Here is a 23,856-nt window from a genome sequence, read left to right as displayed (position 1 = left end):
ATATATATATATATATATATATATATATTGTGCGCGTGTTTTGGGAACGGGGGTGGGAGAGGGGGTGATGTACAGAAAGAAGGCAAGATTGTGCCATGCGTCATGAGCGAATCGAGGCTCCGCAACGAAACAGGGGGAAAAAAGGATTCCAGTGAAGTGGGGTAGGGAGAAATGTGGAGGAAGCGAAGGGCATGTGGAAACTGGAGGGGAAACTGAACGTAGAGACGTTGGGGTTTACTAATGGCGGAGGTTGGGAAGTAAAAAGAAATGCTCCAGGTCCAACGTATTTCCGAGCCCTCTTTTTAGTTGTTTCATTCCTTCCTTTTTTGATACATATGCGTAATGCCTGTATGTTTGTGTTTGCGTATTGTTTAATTATTTTCTCACGTTGTGTATATGTACATACGTCCGATAGTGTGTAGCATGCGAGTGGATGAATGCTCGTAGTTGTGTTTCTTGTATGTGGTTATCAAAAAGTGCTGGGTGGTGTGGTCTGGAGCACATGAAACGCACTTGCTCACGATCGAGTGTGCTGGTCCCTTTTACTTGCTGTTTTTTTTTCTTTTCTTCATAGCAATCGCACAATGTCCGTTTCCGCAATAATTTCTTCGTTCTGCTGTGTGTGTGTTAGTGAACTTCAATTTGGATTGCAATAGGGTACTGATGTTAGTGCTTCTTCGTGTATTTGTGTTGGGACAAACGTGCCTTGTTGCATTTTGTTTTTTCTTTAGATTTTCTTCTAATATTTAGGTGGTGATGATATGATCGTCGTTTTTGCTTGTTTAAGGCGGAGTTCCGATTGTGGTGCTGGGCCACAAACATGTGTCACTGCGCTTTTTTGCATTTCTTAAGTCCGTATTCGTTTCTTCTTCATCATCACTCCTCCTGTCTTTGTCAATGTTGGCGAACTCATCAGTTCCTTCATCCCTTTGTGGTTATTACTGTTTGTTTTTCCTTTTTTTTTGCCTGAATTCAACGTCTTCCGCTGGCTTACACACCGGTGACTTGTAGCAATTCCGTGACTATATCTTCCTCCCTGCAATTTTAGCTCCTCGGCGTGGGAGGAGAAAGTGAAAAAGAGCGAAGAAAAAAACAACACATTTGTGTGTGCGTTCGGGTTGTTGTTGTTGTGTTTTGCAGTGTGGTAAAATCCCTCCCTCTTCTTTTATGTCCTTTTTCTTTTTAATTTCACCTCACTCCACTTTCCCCCTTGCGTGTGTTTTGTGGATGACACAACGAGGTAAGGGAGCAAGTATTAGTGATAATTAAGAGACTGGTGGAGGGTCATTTACCCTCGGAGATACGACCAGACACGCACACAGCGAGAGGGAAGGGGGTTTTGTTTTCCGCCCTCGCGGGAGGTCTGAAGAAGAAAAGGAACTTACGGGAACCAGCGTGGCGAAGTGGACTCACAGTGTGCTATTAAGGAGTGTATTTAGGACCGTGTTAGCGGCGGAGAAAAAGAAAGGGAGGAAAGGGAAGGAAGGAAGATTAGAAATCAGCGAGGAGCACACTTTAAAAGGTTTTGTTGTTTTGCTTGTGTGTCCCCCATCCTTTCTTTTTTAGAACGCTGTGTTTTTGAAATGGGTGAATATCCAGACAACGCCACTGACACGTTATCCAGGGCGGAGCGCCTTGTGTCCAACATCAACGCCAAATTTGCCGCATTTCTACAGCAGTTGAAACCAAACGAGCATCGCATCAATGGATATGGGGAGACGCTTGTGGATGGACGCACATCGGCATCTGGGTTTGTGAGAAATACCGAAATCATTGAATTGTACGGTCGAGAAGAAAGTACAAGTTCCACTCTCTTTGAAGATGCGTCCAACCCACATTATGTGCATCGCCGGAAGCGCTCATCCTCACTCTATTCGACATGTGGTCGAAGCAACCAAAGTGCCGAGCGGAATTTGTTTTTTGCTGCCAACGACTTGTGTATGTTTCTCAACGGTGGTGTGGACTACCGCAGTATTTGTTTGAAGTACCAGGAAACACTGGAGGTATTACTCGGCCTTATTCGCGATGACATTGGCATGCTGCACTCAGTTAGTATCTTCACCCCTGATATGGTATCGGATGCGGTGAAAACGCTTCGGAACCTCTACACGGAGGCAAAAATACTGCTTGAGCAACACGGTCTTGTCTCGGGTGCGCACTCACCGGAGAGACGTGCAAGTACTTCACCTGGACGCTCACCCGACCACACGGCTACTCAAGTTGATCGCATCGGTTCCCAAGTTATGGGACAGAACAATAATGGTTTAGATAGTGGAAACGGTAGTGCACAGTCACGCAGCGGTGCTGAGGCACATGCTCACGCAATGTATGCGAATGGCGGCGGACACTCACCTCGGCCGGCTGCGCTTGTCGAGGGAATACTGAGTACGAGTAGCAACAAGCACCGTATTCCTTCCAGGCATACAGACACGGAGAGGTATTCCCCGTTGCATTTTTGCAGTAGCAAGTTGAAACCACAAACCACAAAAGTGACACCTACTGAGGGTCCCGCGGCTCCCGATGAGGTGGACATAACCCAAGGTATTCATTGCTCCTCCACAAAAGAGCCTAAGATTTCAAATGAGGAGGCGTTTGGTCCCCATCCCAGGGAATGTAGGAATAACGCCCGTCGACTTGCGGTCCAGGAAGTGTATGAAAAAATTTTCCATAATGACGGCACTGATATGCTTCGCGATGTAATGTGCCTCATAGCGGAGAAGGAGTACGGATTTACTGCTCCCGAGTTGAAGAAGTACGATGTTTGCTCCCAACTTGCAAGTCGCTTGCTCCACTGCTACGCAACCGCATCACAGCAACGCGACCAGGTACCAAATTCAGTTACAAGTGGCCCTACACTGCCTTTTGATTACATAGAGAATTGTTTCCACTGTAACGTTGAACCGAACGATCAAGTCTTAAACACGCTGAGTTGCATCGCAGTGGGGAAGCGAACCTTAAAGATCGTGCTGGCCAACATGCACATAACCGACGATGATTTGCGACCCCTCGTGCCATTGCTATCGAAATTTGACCAAATGATCACCCTCGACATCAGTAATAACAGATTCGGTGACAATGGCGCACAGCTTCTTTGCAAATCGATGTTGGCCCACCCAGCGCTGAAGGAGCTCAATATTAGTGGAAATTTTGTAACAGATGCCAGTGCTGATGCACTTCTGCAGCTTGCGGCGTCAGCAACGCAATTGATGGTGGTGAGGAAGCAAGGCACCAATCTCAGTCCTGGTGTTTGTGAGGAACTCGAGAGGGCGCTCAGACGAGGACAAGGCTGTAGAAGCGCTCAGCGGTCCCTAGGAAGCGCATCGCACGTTTCCAGGCGCGCCCAATCCGAAGCAGATGCGTACAACTCTCCTTCTGCATTTTCTGGTGTTAGATCAACAAACCCACCTCCCGTTGTAGCTCTCAACAGTGTGGGTTATAAGTGGCAGCGACCCGCTGTTACGAGTAACTCAAATAGCCCCACGCCAATTTCCCTAAGTCCTTCCCCTCTCAACTACGTTTTGCATGAGTGGGATAGGTTGGGTGCATGCATGGGTTCGTTGGATACAAACTGCGCACGGACACAACAGGGTGTGCGACTGCCTTGTATCATAGCGAAGGGGAAAAAAGAGGGAATGTAAATGTGTATAAAGATTTTGCTGAACCCCGTGGGTTCGTGCAACCGGGGGAAGTATATGTGCATGTGTGTGTGTGTCGGGGGGGGGGGCGTAGTCATATATTTTCTTCTTTCACTGTATTCTTCTGTTTTTTTTTCTTCCCTTGTTGATTCTAAGTAGTACCACTTGGTATTTGCTCCCCCTTACAATCGACATTCCCCTTTGTCGTTCGTTCCGTCCAACTGTCCCTCGGTGTTACCTTCGCTATTAGTTCCTTACTTTTCCCGCCTCCTTTAATATGAGTTGGCGCACTTTCAATTAACTGCACATTTGAAACCCATGCATTTGGAGCTGGTGAGTTGTGGGTGAGTTTGTGAAGAAGAAAGTGAGAGGGAAAGAGTGGTGTGGCGAGGCCTCATTTTTATACTAACTCATTTTTCTTGTCTTTCTCTTACCTTTATTTCAGTTTTTAGCGATTGCTTCCAAGCACATATATATAATTATTTGTTTATTTATAATTGTGTGTGTGTGTGCTCCCGCATCTCTCTACTGAGGCGTAAAGCCATGGAGAAGTTGGGAAGGAAAAATATATTTGATTGTGTGTATGTGCGTGGGTCCGGTAAGTGAAATAAATGGATGGAAGCGGCATATCATCTGTCGACATGTCAGTATCAAAAAAAAAAAGAGAGAGAGGAAAGCAACGGCAACCGACAGATAACGGTGAAAGTAACGAAAATATGTTTCGGGAGGAGGTAAAATAAGAAGATATAAAGATACAGATGATTAGATTAGTTAGGTAAAGGTTGAACAAAAAGAGAAAACTACGGCAATAAAAAACAAATGAGAATGAGGAGAAAGTCGGTAGTCCGTGAGTGTGTTTTGAATTCCATAGTAAGAAAGGAGGGAGAGCGGCAATCACAATCACTGTTTCCAAATAGTTTTTTTGTTGCGTTGTTGCTTTTTGTTTTTTTAAAAAAGAGAAAGCCGGTAGTTGTAATAAACAGAAAAAGAGTATGTGTTTGTAGTCTTGTTTTTTTTTGCTTTTTTACTTGCCTGTCCGCGGTGGAAAAATGGAAATGGGGCTACTTTTTTTTGTGTTTTTTTCTCTTGCCCATATCTCTGAAGTCCAGCGGGTTTGTGTTTGGTTCCGTTGAGGCTTGTAGTTTTCTTTGTTTTTTTTTTTTGTAATGGCTTTCTAATATATAAATATAAAAATATATATAGATAATTTTTTGTTTCTTGTTATTTCTTATTTGTGACGGTACTTTACTCTGTCATGCACCGCAGAGGAATGTTCTTTAGCCATGAGTTTTTTTCTTGTTTATTTGCGGTCATGCGACAGGAAGAACGAGAAGTTGAGGCTCGAAGAAAAGCTGATGAAAAAGCATGTGAGAAGTTTGCGCGTGCTCTTTTTGTGTGCATTTTTGCTTCCACCTCGGTTGCCGAAATAAGTGAGGGGCCGAAACTTCTTTTTTTTTTTTGTCGCATGTACATGCGGAGAAAAGTTCAATGTAGATGAAATACATGGTGGCGCGCGTTCCCTTTTCTCTTTCGTTTTTGTTTAAATTTGTTCACCTTTTCCTTTTTTTTTCCCCTTCTCTATGCTGCGTTTCCCAAAGTTGTATGACAAGGGAATTCTCTCCCTTGCTCGAACCCGTATTCATCTTTCAATTCCTTTCCGACAACGCAGCCGTTGCGCGAAGTTCGGTTACCACGCGAATAAGCTGTAACAAGTAGGAAAGAGGGGGGAAACCTTTCACTTTATATTTTTGGAGTCGAGAAAAGTATAAAGTGAGACACAGAGTGCTACTTGTATTGGCACTGCGCCAAATCCGTTGGATTCTTACTTTTCTGCTTCACAGCTTACTAGCATGTTAGTTTGTTTTTTTTTTTGCGTTTCGCTTCACATTTCTTTGAAAAGAAGCAAGAGAGGAAAGGGCCAACCAGCACCAGTCTTTGTACGCTTACGGTAGCGGAGAAAAGAACAAAGCTTGTTGTGTGTGGTGTGTGGTTAGTTTCCTCATGGCGGGAACTTCTTTACCGTCGGCAACTACCAGCCGTCGTTATGCCGCAAAAGTGGAGAAAGGTGAAAATGCTTGGCGTCGTGAGTGGTCCGGATTTATGTCAGGTGTGAGTCTGAAGGACCTGCGGAAGGGAGGTGGCGTTTCACTTCCCAAATCAGGTGACTTGGGAGCCATGGCCTCTGCTGGGAGTGGTGAAGGCTGCACATATTCGTACCTCTTTTCCTCAGCGGCAGATAAGAAAGCAGAGCGATTGGCTAAAAAGCAGGAGGAGGCGGAAAAGCGTAAGATGCGTGCGCAGCAGAGCCAGTGTGCGAATGACCCACTCGCCCATTTGAGCAAACACGAACGCACCTTGGAAGAGGCTAAACAGCGTGGTCTGAAGGTAGATGGCATGACACGAAAGGAGATACGACAGTTTCTGAATTTAACCATATCGAAAGAGCAACAGGAAGCCGAAAAGAGGTTACAGGAAGAGGAGTTCAAACCTCACAAGTTGATGGATGAGAAACTGCAGTGGTATCAGCAGGGACCACACCCCATTGATATCATTGCAGAAAAGTTAGTTATGCGGAAGGCCATAAAAAAAGGTAAACAACTCGGGTTACGGTACAACTACTTGCTGCCTCACCCGTCCTGGGTAGCGCGGCGGGAGCGGCGGCGGCGGGAAACACCGTTGATTGGTTTAGGAAAGCGGTTCATATTTGACGATGAGGGAAACATGCTGGACAATTTCGGCACATGCCACGAGGCACCAGAGGCGTTCCCGCAAACTGGAGAAGAGAATGAAACCACTCAGCATGGGGAAAGCGGTTCCCACGACCAAAAGAGTTTGTTAGCCTCCACCCAACAGAGGCAACGAGCTTCTGAACCTACCACGTTGTGTACGTCTACATTGGACGCGGTGGCAGTTCTTGTGGATCCACGGGAAGTTAGCCGTTCGTTTGTGAGGGCCGTGGTGCGGAATCGCGATGCGGCTATTGCGATTAAAAACGCAAATTTAACAACATCTTACATCAATAGCTCGCTCATAAAGGGCCCAAGCATTGGTGTAGAGGATGCCGAGAAGGAAGAAGGAGAGAAAAGGGGAGCAGCAAATAGTTTACTGAAGCGTCCAAGACTCAACTCGACGGATGGGCGTAAGGTTGTTCCTCACAAACGATCGAAGGCAGCATCGTTTGAGCCGTAAGTGAAGGGGGTTGTGGGGATTGTAAGGGCGAAGAACACTGCTTGACAACAGAAATGAGCGGGCGGTTATAGGAACTCCGTGAAGCACTCTGCTGACGATTTTATCTGTACGGCGTACCTATACGACCAATGCTATCGAGCAGAGTAATGGTGGTATTAACGGTTTTCGTCAGTGACACACGCTCCAGTGTGTGCGAAAGCTTGTCACTTTCTTTCTGCACATGCTGTGCAGGCTTTGCCTTTTTGAAGCTTAATTTGTGTATGTTCAGCTGATCTTCGCTACTTTTTTTAACCTTACACTCCTTTCGTTTCCTTCCTCCGACGCAATGGCGGAACGTACACGCATGCATTGTAATGAGTACCGGAAAAACTCAAAGGCGCTTGCTATTGGAAACAAGGTCGAAGAAGAGGACAGGTGCCACCCCAGTGACGCGCGTCAGTTTATTGAGTTTATCAAAGGAAGGAGGAATTTTAAAAAAAAAAAAGAAGGGAAGAGATGCCGCTCCCCACTGACCCGCGGGAGTGGGTGAAGAAAGTTAGGGCCAAAACACCGGTTCTGTTGGAAGTGGGGAAACCGGCCCCCAAGGCAGTATTAAGTTTTGGTGGTTGCGGTTTCCTTGTGACGTACTCGTTAGGAGTGGCCTTGTACCTCCAGCAGGAGAAGGCGGACTTATTAGCGCAGTCATTTTTGCTAGGGGCGGGGGCGGGCGTCATTCCGGCTGTGGCGCTTGCTTGCGGTGCACGCGCCGTAAACATTGAGAAGGTGCGCGACGCCATCTTAGACAACCGCTTTATGGTAACAGATGAAGAAAGGCGGATTGAGGTACTGACCAAGTTCATCAACCTGCTCCTTCCTCGCAATGCGGTGGAACTTGTTAGCGGGCGTCTAGCTCTTACCATTGGCTTTTCTAATCGTGACCCTGGTTACATGAAGCAGACGAAGGAGCAGATACACTTTGGGCATCATGTTGCCCAGTGGACAGATGTGAGTGACCTCGCGCAGTGTATTTTAGCCTCTATGGCGCCTAACACTGCTAAGCCTATGATATTTCGTGATGCGGATAATGTCATGCGAGGGACGATGATGTCCCTTAGCAGTGAACTCGACCAATACTGTAGACATATTTATATTCACGGATACTGTGGTTACCCTTACAATAAACACCAAACGCGTCATAACATCTACTTTGGAAGACACGGCTTTCTCGCAAACACGTACTTTCCCTTTTGGAAGCAGGCGTTGCTGGCGTTCGCGCCGACTTTTGGTGGAGCAGCACGTCGTGAGGAACTGCTGGAGGCATACGACGCGGGATATAACGACGCAAGGCGCTATGAGCGTTGGGAGGAGGATCCTTACCATTTTTCGAAGGCAGATCGTTCACCAAGCGATGACTTTAGCTTCCGGCAGCTGCGGGCCAACCTGTTTGGTGGGAAGAAGGCAGCGGAAAGATTTGAACTGTAGGGTTAATAATGCAGAAAGAAGCAAATAAAATAAGCGAGCGGCGCGTTGATCGCCTCGAAAACTTGGCGGTGCACTTTATTGCGATTTGGTGCGTTGGATTACTTAATTCCCTGGTGGGAGGAAAAGAGCTGTGGAGGTAAATGTCAATCCAGGTCCAAGGATGAGGTTTACTCTTCTACTGGCGGTCCCGTGACCGCAATGGCGGGTAGTTACCGTTGCTGGTACTGATTCCGTTTTTAGCGCGAAATCTTAATCTGTGGTAGCACTGTGATATCAGCACTTTCCCTTTACGCTCGTGTCTCGTCGATCTGGACATCATTTCTTCACAAATACTTTGTACAATTGAATTCTTTTCCCTTTTCTCTGTGGCGTCTCATTCCTTGTCCGGCCGTGGTGGGAGTATACCGGACACGGCATTGACGACACCTCCACGAATTGAGGGACAATTTAGACGGTGAAAGCGGCGGAACTGTGAGAGGAGAAAATCATCTATCAACTACGAAACACAATCGTGGGTGAGACGCGAGGAACACAAGGAGCGGGTGGGGATGTTAAAGCATCGAGACAACATATCTTATCCACCCTTCACTTTGGATCCAAATGGTGTTGGCGTGACAACATTGGGCCCAGGCGGGGCTGGGAAGGGAGGTCAACAGATCCAATCATTCGATGATGTTGCCCCCGATGGAGCGCCGGTGGCTGCGAAAAGGAAAAGAAACCGTGATATTCGTGGTATTGAACGGTTTAAACAAGTTGTGTACAGCGAGAAGGGTCTGTCACGCTTCCACGCGATGATTTTACGTAACCCCATACTCATGTATCCACCGGAAGGAATAGACGACGCCAGAAAAATCGTGTTGGCGGAGCGTAGAGGCAGAGGCAGCGAGAAGCAACGGGAGTCAGGGTCAGTACCTCGGAATGGTGATGACGATGTGCTTGCCGCACTTGGCGAGATCACCCCATCAGGAGATGCACTGGCAGGCTCTACAATTCATCTGGAGGATGGGCTTCCACTGAGCACTGAAGGGCATAGAGAGGGCAATGGGACTAACACAGCAGAGCGTTGTCCCACCCTCACCAATGGCATAGACGTTCAAAGCACAGAAGAAATTCAAAGATCAAATAATGAAGCACTGGCGAATTACCACCACCAACAACTAGATACGCTCGTCGGCCTCTACTATGAGTTCAATCACTTAACATTTTCGAAGCTGCCTATGAAAGACACACTTCAGATGCTGCGGCGCTGTGGACGCAGCTGCATGCCGCATGTTATGGAATTTGAGGAGAAGCAGCGTGCTTATAGGAGCTCCAAATTGGAGCAACTGCGAACTTTGGAAGCTGAGGAAAAGAGACTCAACCGTGTAACCCTAGAGTTGCAGGAGCAGAGGTTGCAGATGGAGTCACAAGAGGTTGAAGAGGAACAAACGATAATAAATGCGGTAGAGAGCAGTGATTCTTTTTAACCCCAGCTGTTCATGTGCCGTGGTAGCCGTATCGTTTTTTTCCCCCGTTCTGCAAATATATATATATATATATATGCATCGCAGTTATGTTTGTGTATTGCTGCTCGGTCACTATGACACCCTTAGATGGGTGGTAGAGATGTTTCCCATGGTGCCTCCTCATCTCCTTTAGGAGTCTTCATTGTTGAGTGGTTGAACACAACCTATTACTAATGCTATCTGTTCTTGAGGATGAAAAACTGTGAAGGCGGCATTGCAGTACCTGAGAGGCCCTTAAATTCTTGTTGCCTTCAATGACATAGCGCACATCACAAATTTTTCTTTTACTTGGAGAGGGGGCTCTGCCCTCGGAAGGGGAAAAAAGTTATGAATGATCGGCCACATTTTTATGAAGCACCAGACTTGATGGACGAGCACGGTGCACCCATAGTGTTTGATGATGTATATTCCGATTTATTATCTGTCGCAGTTGAAGAGAGTGCCAACGACGGATCGCGGCCCGTCTGTGGGCTAGAAGCCGTGAGACCCGTTGACAATGAGATTCACTCAGTTGCTGACGAAGGAACCGAAAGTGAGGGGAGGCACGCTCTCGACGTATTACTTTATGAGTACGAGCACATAAGGAATGCAATGAAACGTTGTGTTCGTGCGAGTCACGAGGTGCTTCGAAACTTACAGCAAAAGCGTCATCGCATCGAACAGCAGGAACGCACCGTGCGGCGGCGCACAGAGCTCGCATCGTCGTCAACATCTTTCCCCATATTCAAACTTAACGTGGGTGGAATGCGATTTCATGTACAACGAGAAACGTTTCTTCAGTTTGACGTGACCCTCTTTCACGTGTTGTGTAATGAACAATTCGCTGTCCAGAAGGATGAATGTGGATATGTTTTCTTCGACCGTGACCCATGGTTATTCCGTGAACTACTGTTCCTTTTACGAGAGCGGAAGCAATGCTTAGTGGAAAACGAAGTAGCCTCCCCGCTGGTACCGCCACAAGATCAACAGGGAGATATGCAACATCACCGGCATCAGCGGCGGCCACAAGAACTGTATTCGGTAGGACAACGTAGATTGGCTGAATTGCCCCCCATTGAGCGCCAACGGCTGTTGGAAGAAGCGCGTTACTATGGTTTAAACGAACTCGTTGCGGAGCTTCTCACCAGGCAGTACGAGTGGCGGCACTGCGTATTTGGTCCTTTACCTTCCTTAGATTTAGCGCATGGATGCGACCAAGTCCAACCTCCTCTGCTCGCCAGTCCCCGTGAGTTTGAGTCGCAGCGATTAGAAGAAGGCGGACACACTCCGTTGCCGCCGCCACGATGCTGCTTTGCCTCTTCTGTCTTCCTGAATGGGAGTATTTACTTGTTCGGTGGCTTTGGCTCCGAAGGGGAAGTTATTGGGACTCTTTATCGGTTTCAGCTGAAGCCTGGTAGTATGTGCGAGGCTGGAGCGGAGATTGAAGGAAATGATAGTGGGAGCTGTAGGGAACCGCATGGTGCCAATTCGGACGCGAAAGGAAGACATACAAGAGCCAATGCGTGTGTTCCTGGACGCCCATTCATGTGGTATGACCTGGTTGAGCCGCATAGGGAAGGGAGGCGAGGTGTTCCACCACCACGTACCGGTCACGCTGCTGCTTCGTGGGGTAACTGCTTTGTGCTGGTGTTTTACGGTAACAACCTTTACCACCACTTGCGGGATGTTTGGATGTACCACACTATTCAAAATGCGTGGTATGAGGTGAAAGTATGTGGGGCGGATGTTCCAGCCCGATCTGGGCATACCGTAACGGTTATGCAGGGTCGTTTTTATCTCTTCGGGGGGAAGGACCTCTTCCAGCGGGATGCCAGGTGTTTTGCGGATGTATACGAAGGGTTGTTTGACGCCGAAGGGATGGAGCTGACATGGAGATTGGCCTCTTCTTCGGGGGAAGTGCAACAGGCGGATCGGCTGCGGCAACCACTCGCCGCTTGTGATGAGAACTGTGGAGAGCCGTGCGATGCTCCCTCTGCGGCGTACCATAGTGCGGTTGAGCACAAGGGACGCTACATTATCGTGTATGGCGGTTTGCGTGATTCAGAGGGTATAACCAATGGGGAAAACCCGGGCGGCCTTCGTGGAAATATGGGTGTAGGGACTGCACCCGCTGCATATGACACAAACCTACGCTTGTACGTCTTTGATACACTTGGAGGCACATGGCAGCGTGTGCAGACACGTTGTGCCGAATCTGAGGATCAAATGGGTTCAGATATTCCTCTCACTGGTCACGTTGCCGTGCTCTGTCATGATCATATGTACGTAATGGGGTCGTATGATTGCACGCACCACCAGCGTTTGGAAGTGTTTCGGCTTTCGCTGGTGACCCTCTTGTGGTGCCGAGTGCCAACAAGCGTGGCAGTAGGTCACATTCCTCCTTGTAGCCGTGCCCTGCCAAGCATTGTGCTACTTCCCCCGACTGTCGAGGCACCACGTTCAGTGATAATGGTCTTTGGAGGTTATAACACTAACACCTGTCAATACCTCAATGACTCTTACCTTATCTCATTGTGATGTGATTGCCAACAACTTACCGTGGGTGGAGGCTGTAGTAGAGTGCTGATTTTGACATTCATTCTCATTTGTGGCATCTTGTTCATCGGTGGTGCTGCTATCATTCGAAAGGTTTGTTGTCCGTGCGTCATGTGTGAGGACCGGAGGCTGTTGTGGCGATTACTCTGCGATGGGAAAATCACAAAAGTGGAAGGGGATATTTCTTGATTTGTATCTCTCTTCATTTCCTACTGGCATGGATTTGTTCTTGCACTTGAGGGGGAGGGGGTGTTGGTCCTCTGCAGCCGCATTTCTTCCTTTTATTTTCTTCCTTTTGATGACCAAAACTGCGTCGGCCGTGCCCGACGTTACGCTTCCGCCCCTCCTTTCCTTTTCTATGTTTGTGAGGTGGCTATTTCCCCCCCCCCCTCCGTTGCGTAGCGCTTGTTAACCTCATTACCTTTTGCTTGGCGTGACGCCAACTAATCGTTCCACCTAATTTTTTTGTTATTGCGGAACTTGTTTTACTCTCCGCTCATTTCTTGCGGTATATTGTTATTTTGTTGGGGGCGTTGTTGCCCATTTATCGTCGTCTTTTATTTCCTTTCGTCGTTTACGTTATCCTCAGGAGCACCGAGTTTGTACCTTTGTACCGCTTAGATTTTAGAGATGGCAGCTAACCGAAGTATATTTCTTTTTGTAGCGGAGGGATGTACACTGTGGGTACCGACACATGTACCAAATGAGAATGAGAACCAACCGGTCCACATGCTCAACTACGCAAGTCCACGCGAACTTTCACGCTCTTTTCGCCTGTTTGATGAACCCATTCAACTTGTCGACGATCCCGTTGCCGCCGCTCGCATTAGCGGTGCCATGACGCCAGCTGACGTAATTAAAGCTGTTAATGAGTTCCGTCGTGCATGTGCGGAGGATCATGACCTTCTCATGAAGAAGTGTTACAATTCCAATAAGCAGGTATCATCCGAGGTGCAGTTAGCTCCGCAGGCTTCTACCGGCCCAGCTCCGCAACCGCTGCTGACCAACACCATGGGTACCACAGGATCATATGGTGCTAGTCCGAATACTGGTGTTAGTACTCCCACTCCACTTACCAACCAGGCACTGCTGCTGATGATTTTGCAACAACAACAGCAACAGCAACAGCAACATCAGGCGGCAATGCTTTCTCAACCGTCGCCACTACATCAACCTCCCCCGATGAGTTTTAACAACCCATCCCTGATGGGCAGCGTCCCGCCTCCGATGGGTACTGGCGTGAATATGCCCATGGACAACCGTGGAATGGTGGCTCCACCCGTCCCTATGCCGTACGGTACACCATATTACATGATGAACCAACCGGTTTGTGGAGCTGGACTCATGCCACCACCAATACAGTATGGTGGCTCCGCGTACGGCAAAGGTGGCCGAGGTTTAGGCAGGGGTGCCAGAGGCGGTCGCGGTGGAAACGCTCACTGGTCGTTGTCGCCGTATGCGCGCAGCGAACCGGATCCACTGCCGCCCCTTGCCAACATACCACCGGACGTGTACGAAAACTATGTGAGAGGGGGCAGAGAACTTGTTTGTGCCACGATGCCGGGGCCACGTTGCACTGCCTGGGCACGGGAGCACACGGTGCCTACGAATAGAAGAGACACGCGCTATGTACATTGCCGGGGTGGTGTAGTGCTCATATTGAAGGCAAAGGCTTCGGATATAGAAAATAGCAAACCAGTGGAGCTCATTGATCAGCAGGTGTGCGCACACTTTGTTATTCATGGTTACTGCTCCCGCAACAACTGCATGCACCGACACTATACTGAACAGCAGTTGCGCGAGTTGATCGCCTCAAAAATTACAGAATTACGGGCTCTCACGAAATCCCAGCGGCAGAACCTTAGCCTGGCGTTGCTCGAAAAAGAAAGAAGATCCTCTGTGGCAGCCCACGACGCGCGAGGTCTTCGTTCGGGTGGACACGGCGAGAACAGCGGGAAGAACGATGAGGTGGTGAGGGATGCGGAGCCGTCAGTCCGTTCTCCCACTTCACCCCCAACACCACACTTGCAGTCGTTTAGTGGACATGCGGTTGCTGCTGCTGGTGGCTCTACCCATTCTGGTGGTGGGAATAACAGCAAAGCGAGGATAAGTGGCAAGTTCCTCAGCGGCGGCGTGGAGTGCGAGAGTGGCGACAGGGGACGTGGGGTCTCGAACTCTTCCCCTTCTCGACTAGAACCGGAAAAACAAGGACGTAAGCCCATGCATACGGTAGAAATTGGTGTTACAGACAGCAATAGCGATAACGGTGGCGATGACAATGACCTATTTACCGGATCGAACCGTTCCTCAACTGCCTCTGCCATGTCGGAAGGAGGTTTGGATATCTCGGTCGATAACGTTACGGCCGAGTCAAAAACGGCTCCGGACGAAATATCGGAAGCGAGCAAGGCAGCGTCACCAGCGGAGTCAAATATCCCCCCTGAGATACCCTCCGAGCTACCACAGGTTCAAGTGAATGGTATGGAAGTACCACACAATGAGGAGGGTGAGAGCGAAAACAAAGAGAGTTGTGAGAGCGGCACTAAAGAGGAGGGTGAGAAATCAGACCCCGTTCCCTCAACGTGTGCGGAGGTGAACAAGGTGCAAACAAAGGCAAGGCGGGGCCGCCGTGTTAAGGACAGTGAGGAAAACACTGGCGAGGTCGCCGAGAATGCAGCAGAGGCAGAGGAAGCGGCTCCTGTAGGAGAGGGGGAGGAGGATACCAAGAAAGGTAAGACCAAAGGAAGTACAGCGGCTGCGAAGCGGTCCCGCTCCACCCCCTCGAAACCCTCTGCAACGAAAAAGAGGGAACGAAAATAGAAGAGGAAGCAGTGTGTCTGGGCGAGCACAGTACTTAAGACGTATGTGAATCGGGAAAGGGGTAAATTAGGAGTCTGACAGAAGTGCACATGCGACTCCACCGGTTCTGTTTTTGCTTACTTAATTGTTATTGTTATATACATATACATATATATATATATATGTATTCTGCATTTTCGTTTAACCAATAAGGTCAGAAGCACGTATGCATATATGTAAATAAATATGATGATTTGTATTTTTCCGAATAAAATGTACCTAAACACAGGTGCATGCCTGACTGCGTCTATATATGCGTATCAACGTGCGGGGTGCAGCATCATCCCTCTTTGTTTCTCCCACTCTTGAGCATATGTGTCCGTGCGCGAGGACAAAGAAGATGAGTGCAGGAGGAAGAGGACACGCAGAGGGTCGTGTGATTGCCAGCTCACGAGGCGAGTTACCGGAGGGTGAACAAAATGGTCGAAATAAGCGTAGAATTCGGAAAGTTGTCGGGCATTGACGTAGGTATTTGGCTGGGTAATGTTTTATGTTTGTTTGTTCTGGATGGGGGAAGGGGAGAAATGGGAAGGGGGAGTGTGTCTTACTGTGCTTATGCTTCTCTGTTTCTTCGCGTGTGTGGCCCCTGTTTGTGAGCTTGTAGCTAGGAATAATGAATTGGGGCGCTGCGGGGTGAGGAAGTAGTGACGGGAAAAGGATGTGAAAGAAAAGGTGATCACAAGATGGTTGCCGCACCGCAGCGCCATCAGATGTACACGTGCAATAGCTGAAAATGGAATACAAGAGTATATGCTTAACTAAGAAAGTAAGCAGCACGTGTGACCCCGAAAGACATTTGCGCTGCCTTGCTCACCTTTTTTTTTTCGTAGTCGTGGGGTGCACCCCTATTGTTGCACCATTGTAAGAAATATTTTTTACGTGTATTTGTGCGTGTGTGTGTGAGAGAGAAAGTATGTGTGACGTGAGAGCGGAAGGTTAGTAAAGATGAGGTGGTGGTGGCAGGTTATGTTGGTCGTCGGTACGGTTCAAAGTGAAATAAGCAGAAAAGCAAAATATCAACAGAAAAGAAGAGGGAAAATATAATGAAGTAACGGCGTGAGGTAAAGAAGGATAACAAGGTTTTGCGCTCGGTGGTTTGATTGTTTGTCTCCACCCGCCACCCATTCCTTTCTCTCCTTCTTTTCCCCTGGTTTTGAGTTGGTTATGTGTGTGTGTGTGTGTGTGCCTCTTTGTTGTCTTTCTTATTACAAATATTACCATTATCATTACTGTCGCCGGTACTATAAATGTGTTTATCGTTACTATAATTTTTATTACTATAATTTAATATTTTACTACTATTGTCGTTTCGTTATTATAATTGTTGTGGTTACTCAAAACGATACTAATAACCGGGGCCATTCGCATATGCAAACATATGCATCTACACATCAACAAGCGCCCCACGTTTTGCGAATGCAAGAAACGCAAAACACAAGCAAACACACACACAGAAAAAACAAATGCATACCGAATCTGAATCAAATCCACACGTATATGGGCTGTTGACAATAGAGAAGGCAAAAGGAAGGAAATGTTAAGAGAGGAAATACATGTGTCTCACTTGATACATAAGCGCAAGTGAAACTCAAAAATGGGGCGGACGTATGAGGACGTTGCCAGGCATCTACGCATTACTGTGCGTGGCGTCCCGATGAATATATATATATATATATACATATATATCGAACCTTTTTCATCGCGCGACCGAGAGGTGGAGCACGAAGGAAAGTCAATGTGGACCTGCGTCAGTTGACTCATGAGGAAAATGCAGCCTAGAAGAAATGGCGTCCTTCTTTTTTTTTGGGGGGGGGGGTTGTGGGAAGAGACGACGTGAGAGATAGTGAGGGAAAGGGGGATATGCAAGCATCGATGGTGTGGCACCACAGACTTTTGATATGCTTCCACTGAACTACAAGCCGTGGTCATTTATTCTGCTCTGCTCGTTACCTTCTGCCTATTCCAACGCCTTGGGTTACTCATTGGTTTTGCTGTCGCTACGGTGGCTACCACGTGCACGTGCAAGCATTTATAGTGCCCACTTAAGCCCTTCTGCGGTAACAGAGAGAGGGAAGAAAAGGGAAATTGGAGGTTGAAGCATGTGCTTGTGAACAAATTTCATTGATCCCGTACCCCGATATTGTTTGAAGTTTGTTTCAGTGTGGTTCCCTCAATATTTTTCATTGGTGTGTGTGTGGGGGGGGGATATGGCGCCGCTCAGATTAATTGGCGACATGAAGTAGCACATGTGCGAGTGGAAGATGCGGGGTCACAACTTCCGTATGTTTGAAAAAATATGTCGTTATAAAGGTGTCACTATTTGTTTTTCGGTCTTATTTTCTCTTTACTTCCAAATGGCAACCCTCTTTTTTTCGGATAGTTGCCCTATATCAATTTTAAAAGGCATCTATCGCGTAACACCCAGTTGTGGCGGTGTGCTCTTATCGAAACATAGTACAATCAGATACTACACGCTAGTAAACAAAAAAAAAGAAATACAAAAGAGGAGGGAAATGTACCGACGCGCCGTTGCTGCTGCCATACCCGCCGTCACTGCCAAGAATGCACGGTCAATCTCGCAGTACAACTTTGGTCAGAAACCCCTGACTGAGTCGTGGTCACCGACTGGCCGCTCAACTCCCGCGGCAGCCGGTTCTGCTGCGCAGTCAGCTGGCATTGGTGAGGCGAAGACGACGCTACTCCCTAATGGAACCCGAATCATCACGCAGCAGCGAGGTGGTCCTGTGGTGTCAATCGGCGCCTATATTCTTGCGGGTCCTGCTTACGATCCAGTTGGCTGTCCGGGCCTTCATCATCTGATGCATACCGCACTCACGACAAGCAACTACAATAACTCACTCTTCCAACTGGACCGCAGTATTCGCAGTACTGGTGCTTCGTTCTCTCACTTTGAGAAAGATAAGTACTACATCGGGCTTCGACTTGATGCTCGTGTTGACATGTGGAAGAGTAATACAAGCGGTGCAACAAGCGATGCGAAGCGGTTTGATCTTAACCTCTTACAAGATACAATATTCACCGCGATTTCTGCTCCAAGATTCCACGAACCGGATTTGGAGCGCTTTCGGGACACAATTGATAACAACCTGAAGGAGTTACGTTGGCAGCGCCCAGCGCAGTATGCTATTCAACAACTTGAAACCGTTGCATTTTACAAGGAGCCGCTGGGTAACCCCCGCCACGTTCCAGAGTGGAGTAACGGGCGCATTACAAGCAAGGCTTTGCTCGATCAGTATGCCAGATATGTAACTCCAGATCGTGTCGTTGTTGCCGGTGTCAATATGGAGCACGATGAACTCGTCGCCGAGTATGAAAGCAACCCATATCCGCATTCTAGCAACGCCCCGCACCACGCCGCGTTTGCCAAGGGTCTGGGCAAACCTGCTTTTGACATCACGAATGAACACTCCCAGTACAGCGGCGGTGAACTCCACGAACACGAAGACCGGCCAAAGGAAATGTGTACGAAACCAGATATGGACACCGAGACCGCCATTGCAGTCGGTTATCTTGCGTTTGGTCGCTCCAAAACGTCCTTGCAGCGCTATGTGGCCACTCTTGTTTACCAACAGCTGTTCAACATAGTCATCCACGACAGTTTACGCTACGAGCAAGATGTCGTGCTGGACGGTGTGCGATCGTTTTACCTACCGTATCACTCTGCTGGACTTGTGGGATTCACCGCTATAACCTCGCCAGAAAATGCTGTGCCGCTGGTTAAAGCGACAATGAAGGGCATTCAGAACGTGAAATTTGATAATGCAGCACTATTGGAAGCAGCCAAGCACCGCGCTGCGGTTGAACTAACAAGTCAGTGCTGGGATTCGTCTCGCGACATATGTGACTATCTGGGCACAAGTTTGTCTCTTGACGCCAAGGCTTCCAACTCAACACAATACTTAAATCCCTCAGAGGTGCTAGCGGCTGTTCGCAACGTCACAGCCAGTGAGTTGAAAGAAGTGAAAGAGTGCATGATGGGCTCAAAACCCTCACTGTTTGGGCACGGGGAGATGTTGGCCTTCCCTTCACTCCGTCAGTTGGGAGCGTAATTACTTTTATTTGTTAGCTAACACATTATTTACCCTCTTTCATTATTATTATTATTTTTATTTACGAATACAGATAAACATGAATAATATATATATTTTTAGTTAACGCACACTAGTTTGTGTTGCGTAGAGGTGTATGTGTAGCACCTGGCTGGTTGGGGTAATGGATTAGAAAAAATTGTGAGTTGCTCCATTTAAGTGTGATTAAGGAATAGGGGCGTGGAAAAAAACAAAAGAAAGTAAGTAGGACGGAGGGATGGTAGTTAGTAGATGTATAGATCTTCGACAGGTGAGGGAAAGGGTGCGGAAGTCATGTTTTAACTGGCCGCGTATGCCTGTTTAACTTAAACAGATGGTCTGTTGTTTTTTTTTTTTGCACGCCTACCCGCTCCAAGAGGCGAATGATTTTTTTTTCCGAAATAGTCTCACGAATGTGTGCGCGTGTGTTTGTGTGTGTGTAGGGAACTGATGTGGTATTCTGTGGGGTGCCCCAAGTCCTGATTAACGTCTGGGAAAGCAAAAGTGGATGAACGTATTGAACACCGTTCTTAGTGCACTACTTCCATGTACTCCCGCTTGTGGGCGTATGTATGGTGTGGAGGTGTGTGTGTGTGTATGCAGGGGTGTCTGTGGATACATATATATATATGTGGGATGTGCTGGATATGTTCCCCTCCTTGACATGAATATGTTATTTCTTGTTTAACCTTTGTTGCCCAATTTAATTTAACTTGCTTGATTGCATTACTTCCATGCTGTTTCCCACCCCTCCCCCCACACGCGCACTGCCTTTATCCACTTCTTTACTCGTCCTCTCCTTTCCTTTATCACCGTTATGATTAGTCCACCGCCTGTCTGCAACTCTGCAAAGTGGTCAGGAGCGCTGGAACGTGTAGGAAGCAGGCGCGCGAGAAGGGGACGATTAAAACCAACGTTTTTTGTGTGTCTCCCATCCTGAAGAGCAAATGTTGGATGGGAGGGAATTACGAGATAACATTTCGATTGCATTTCACAAGTCCGAATATGCAACCCCCTACGGAGACAACACCATTCCCGGCAACCACCCCGGTTACAGACACAAGCGACTCGGCCGTCAATACGCACCGGACCCCGTTAATAGGGATTCACTGCGAGTAGACTTTTACGCTCCCGGAAATGGTGTACGCCTTGTCAACGCTCTTGCACCATCTGATTTTAACAGTATGCAAAATTTACTGCTGGCACGTGATGCGCGCAACAATAATTATGTGCTAGACTCTGTGCGAGGCGGCAGGCGCCATTTTTGTGAGACCCGGGGAGCTGAAGAGCGACACTTGCGTATGCGCCGCGCACTGAACTCACCCACATCAGGGCGAGCTGAACTCGTCCCCAGTTGTCGTGCCCCCGGGATGTACAATTACGAAAGGGGCGGTCCGTTAGTGCAAGCTATGCTGCAGAATCGCGAGCGGCAGAAAATGCTGCAGGAGGCGGGGAAGGCAATGGTAGCAGGACCACCCAATCATAACCCCTTGTACTTGGGGTTCATGTTCAGTCTGCCCAGCATCCAAGCGACCAACTCCCAGGTGGAACCATTAGCAGTCGAAACTACAGATCAAGTGGGGCCCACAGACACGTGTGACTCGGCCACAGCCGTTGCCAAAGCAGAAGAAACGACAAAACTCCCGTCACCGACGCCGGGGCTTCCCCTGGAGCACTCGCCACCCGCTTATCTCACGGGCATTGCTCCACAGCGACAACGACAGGCATACATGAGCACGCGCCGCGGTTGGTCCCCGATGCAGTTAATCACGAATGACAGCAAACCGTATAGGAAGAAACGGAAGGTAATGGAATCTGAGGCGAGTCGACTGGAGGATATCCGTCTTGTGGAACTGCTTCCAAAGATTAAGACAGAGGCCAAGAAATGACGATAGGGATGTGGTTGAATGAATAATGTCTTGATTATGGAGGAAAGGAATTGAGTAGTGGAGAGCGTAACGGTCCGAATGTAACTATGTAGTTAGACATGCGAAGAATGGGAAGAGGAAAGGAAAGATGCTATACCTTTTTTCTTTAACATTTGCCTTCTTTGGTATAGTACACATGCCCACACATGTGTAGCGGTCTGGAATTTCTTTTCCCTTCAGTCCTTTGTAGCTTTACAACGTCGAATTATATGTTTATTGGAAACCTTCCCGTACCTTTGGTGCTATGATCTCTTGTCAGTATGTACATTTATGGTTAGTTTTGTTTCTACAGTTGTGGAACACCGGATGGTGAGTATATATGGGAAAGAGGGGCCCAGAGAAAGGCGAGAAAGGGAACAATAAGTCGATGGTGGCGAATCCTCAAATCCAACTACCGGAGATAACGTGGAGTTTGTGTATTGATGAGGGTCGCTAACCACTGTATCTGTATGTATTTCCCCATATCTATGTTTACCTATGTCACAAATGAGCTGCAGCAGAAAATAGTGATAGTAACCTGTGCTTCGGTATGCATGCCTTGTGCATGGCCAAAATATATGAAAGTCAAAAATGTTGTGTACTTAACTTTCCCCCTCTTTCTTTTCTTCCCCCTAACGGGCATTTCCACAACTGGTAGAGTGGCAGGTTCCCAGCAGTGTTGGCGACGACCGCTATCGTGTATAAGACATAAAGCAACGGATCATAAGGAGCGAAAAGCGACCTTGTGTTTTGTTTTTTAAAGGGGGAAAGAGGTACGGCAAGGGGAGTACAGAGGCAGATAGATCGTGACGTCGCATATCGTTAGGGGACATCAAAAGGAAACAAAAATGTTGGCGTCATGGGCCGTGCCGCACAAACCCAAAACCGATCAGCCCGGAAACGGTCAAGTAAAGGAAACTATGATTGCTCACAGGTCGCTTCGGAAAGAAGGCCCAGCAGGGGCGGGCAATGTAAAGGGGGCTGCAAACAGTACCCACCATTTGGCGAATGCTGTCGGTGATGCCGACGGTGGTCAAGGCGGTGCTGGCTCCCCGAAGGCAGCACCATCAACAGCAACAACTGAGAGTTTGAGAGTACCTCCTACTCCAACGATAAGGTTGAGTACCATCGGAGGAGAAACTTTCGATAAGAACGACATGGGACCACGACAAGAGCCTTCCACCACATCAAGCAGCTCACCCAAAACTCGATCGGCGCGTGTCGCAGCTCATCTGGTACCCGCTGCATCTATGTCTGGAACGCTACGTCGCGAAAAAGAAGTGATGGACCCTTCACTGTATCACCAGCTGTGCTACGAGCGCCTCATACGGCGACAGGATCCCTCGAAGGGTGTCGACAAAGCCAGGCAGAGTTATGTATATTACAACCACCGTAGCAAGGGGTGTTACATCCCGCATGAAAAGGATCCCTCTGAGTTGACACTCACATACAACCACATGTACGACTTTGGTGACGGCTCTCGCTTTCTTGCGGCTGATGGCGAACCGCCGCGCGTTAACCCCAATATCGGAAGTGTACTCGATTGTAACTACAATGCCGCATCCAAAAGCGGTGCAAGCAGGGACTACGCTAGGCTGCGTCCCAGCACCACTTCAGAACGAAGAGCTGCTAATGAGGTGTGTCGAATCGGGCTATCCACCACAAATGGGAAAAGAACGGTGGCAGTGGACTTGGCTCGCAGTTTGCAACTAAGCGATATACGACCTCAACCATTCCAGATTCGCAAGACCGTTGAGGACGTCATATCCAGTGATCTGCGTTGCGTGGAACGGGCCCGTGAGGGTATCAGTTCGGTCGTTGGGAAGGGGAAAGTGTTGTGGGCGGAGGTTCCAGAGAAGCTACAGGCCACCTTTAGTGAGGTTCAGGGTCGTTTTATATCTCCTGGAGCTGAAAGTCGCAGGGAAGATCGAAATGCAGCAGCAGGCTACAGAGCAGGCTCAACAACCCTGGCACAGAATGCCAATGCAGTTAGTTACCTCCCGGCAAGTTCGTTACCGGATAGAGCTGAGGGAGCAACTTTGCCTACTCATGCCCCCCGGTCTACGAACTCTAAGTGTGGTCAGAGTCCCATGTCGAAGCCGGTGGCACTCACCGATCTCCCCGACCATGTGCTTTTGGGATTTACAGCCAATGTGTGCATGCCGAAAATTAACCAACGGGATGGTGAGGCAACTCTACCTCACACGCCACTGCGGGAAGAGTCCACAGAAAGTGAGGATGGCAATAATCTGAGAGGCACTTATGAGTCGACGTTGCAAGGTACGGATCCAACAGGACTGAGAGGAACGACGAACCGGGGGTCCAATACGGTTCCCGAGCATGCACGGGCAAATGGGGGAGAGAAACTGCTTCCACTTGTTGCCTTGGCGCAGCTGCGTGATGCTGATTACTTTTTAACAACCGGGCCCAAGCCAGTTTCTGAAATAGTGAAGTTACTTGGACCGAAATGGCTGCCGGAGCGACCACTGCCTTACGAGACGTCACGGCTCAGCTACTGCCGGAAATATGACATGGGTGACGCGAATCCCCCGCCTAACATGATTCACTGGACTTTGTCTAAGAAACTATATTAGGTGACCAATTCGATTGAACCCTTGTGGTGATATCACCAATCCCCACCGCATTGTTTCATTGCACTCACACCTCGCAAGGGATG

The 23,856-nt window shown here is 48.4% G+C and overlaps 9 protein-coding genes across 9 annotated transcripts; all 9 read left to right on the top strand.

Moving 5' to 3' along the window:
* Window positions 1–1,583: 1,583 nt before the first annotated feature.
* TEOVI_000780400 (Leucine Rich repeat, putative) lies at window positions 1,584–3,638 on the top strand (the record flags this gene model as incomplete). Its single annotated transcript, XM_067221950.1, has 1 exon — window positions 1,584–3,638. One exon carries the CDS (start codon window positions 1,584–1,586, stop codon window positions 3,636–3,638), a length of 2,055 nt encoding a protein of 684 aa, XP_067078051.1.
* A 1,998-nt stretch (window positions 3,639–5,636) lies between these two features.
* TEOVI_000780300 (uncharacterized protein) lies at window positions 5,637–6,824 on the top strand (the record flags this gene model as incomplete). Its single annotated transcript, XM_067221949.1, has 1 exon — window positions 5,637–6,824. The coding sequence occupies one exon, from the start codon at window positions 5,637–5,639 to the stop codon at window positions 6,822–6,824; it is 1,188 nt and encodes a 395-aa protein (XP_067078050.1).
* Window positions 6,825–7,319: 495 nt separating this feature from the next.
* On the top strand, window positions 7,320–8,285 carry TEOVI_000780200 (uncharacterized protein; the record flags this gene model as incomplete). The annotated part of the gene is made up of 1 exon (XM_067221948.1): window positions 7,320–8,285. One exon carries the CDS (start codon window positions 7,320–7,322, stop codon window positions 8,283–8,285), a length of 966 nt encoding a protein of 321 aa, XP_067078049.1.
* A 548-nt stretch (window positions 8,286–8,833) lies between these two features.
* Window positions 8,834–9,751, top strand: TEOVI_000780100 (uncharacterized protein; the record flags this gene model as incomplete). The annotated part of the gene is made up of 1 exon (XM_067221947.1): window positions 8,834–9,751. The coding sequence occupies one exon, from the start codon at window positions 8,834–8,836 to the stop codon at window positions 9,749–9,751; it is 918 nt and encodes a 305-aa protein (XP_067078048.1).
* Window positions 9,752–10,117: 366 nt separating this feature from the next.
* On the top strand, window positions 10,118–12,307 carry TEOVI_000780000 (btb/poz domain containing protein, putative; the record flags this gene model as incomplete). The annotated part of the gene is made up of 1 exon (XM_067221946.1): window positions 10,118–12,307. One exon carries the CDS (start codon window positions 10,118–10,120, stop codon window positions 12,305–12,307), a length of 2,190 nt encoding a protein of 729 aa, XP_067078047.1.
* A 648-nt stretch (window positions 12,308–12,955) lies between these two features.
* On the top strand, window positions 12,956–15,145 carry TEOVI_000779900 (uncharacterized protein; the record flags this gene model as incomplete). Its single annotated transcript, XM_067221945.1, has 1 exon — window positions 12,956–15,145. One exon carries the CDS (start codon window positions 12,956–12,958, stop codon window positions 15,143–15,145), a length of 2,190 nt encoding a protein of 729 aa, XP_067078046.1.
* Window positions 15,146–17,697: 2,552 nt separating this feature from the next.
* Window positions 17,698–19,254, top strand: TEOVI_000779800 (mitochondrial processing peptidase alpha subunit, putative; the record flags this gene model as incomplete). Its single annotated transcript, XM_067221944.1, has 1 exon — window positions 17,698–19,254. One exon carries the CDS (start codon window positions 17,698–17,700, stop codon window positions 19,252–19,254), a length of 1,557 nt encoding a protein of 518 aa, XP_067078045.1.
* A 965-nt stretch (window positions 19,255–20,219) lies between these two features.
* TEOVI_000779700 (uncharacterized protein) lies at window positions 20,220–21,161 on the top strand (the record flags this gene model as incomplete). The annotated part of the gene is made up of 1 exon (XM_067221943.1): window positions 20,220–21,161. The coding sequence occupies one exon, from the start codon at window positions 20,220–20,222 to the stop codon at window positions 21,159–21,161; it is 942 nt and encodes a 313-aa protein (XP_067078044.1).
* Window positions 21,162–22,027: 866 nt separating this feature from the next.
* Window positions 22,028–23,773, top strand: TEOVI_000779600 (uncharacterized protein; the record flags this gene model as incomplete). The annotated part of the gene is made up of 1 exon (XM_067221942.1): window positions 22,028–23,773. The coding sequence occupies one exon, from the start codon at window positions 22,028–22,030 to the stop codon at window positions 23,771–23,773; it is 1,746 nt and encodes a 581-aa protein (XP_067078043.1).
* Window positions 23,774–23,856: the final 83 nt, after the last annotated feature.

The sequence above is a fragment of the Trypanosoma equiperdum genome, assembly GCF_001457755.1.
Source record: "Trypanosoma equiperdum strain OVI genome assembly, contig: ctg_1520, whole genome shotgun sequence".
NCBI classification, from domain to species: domain Eukaryota; phylum Euglenozoa; class Kinetoplastea; order Trypanosomatida; family Trypanosomatidae; genus Trypanosoma; species Trypanosoma equiperdum.
This window is presented reverse-complemented; position numbering and strand designations above follow the sequence as displayed.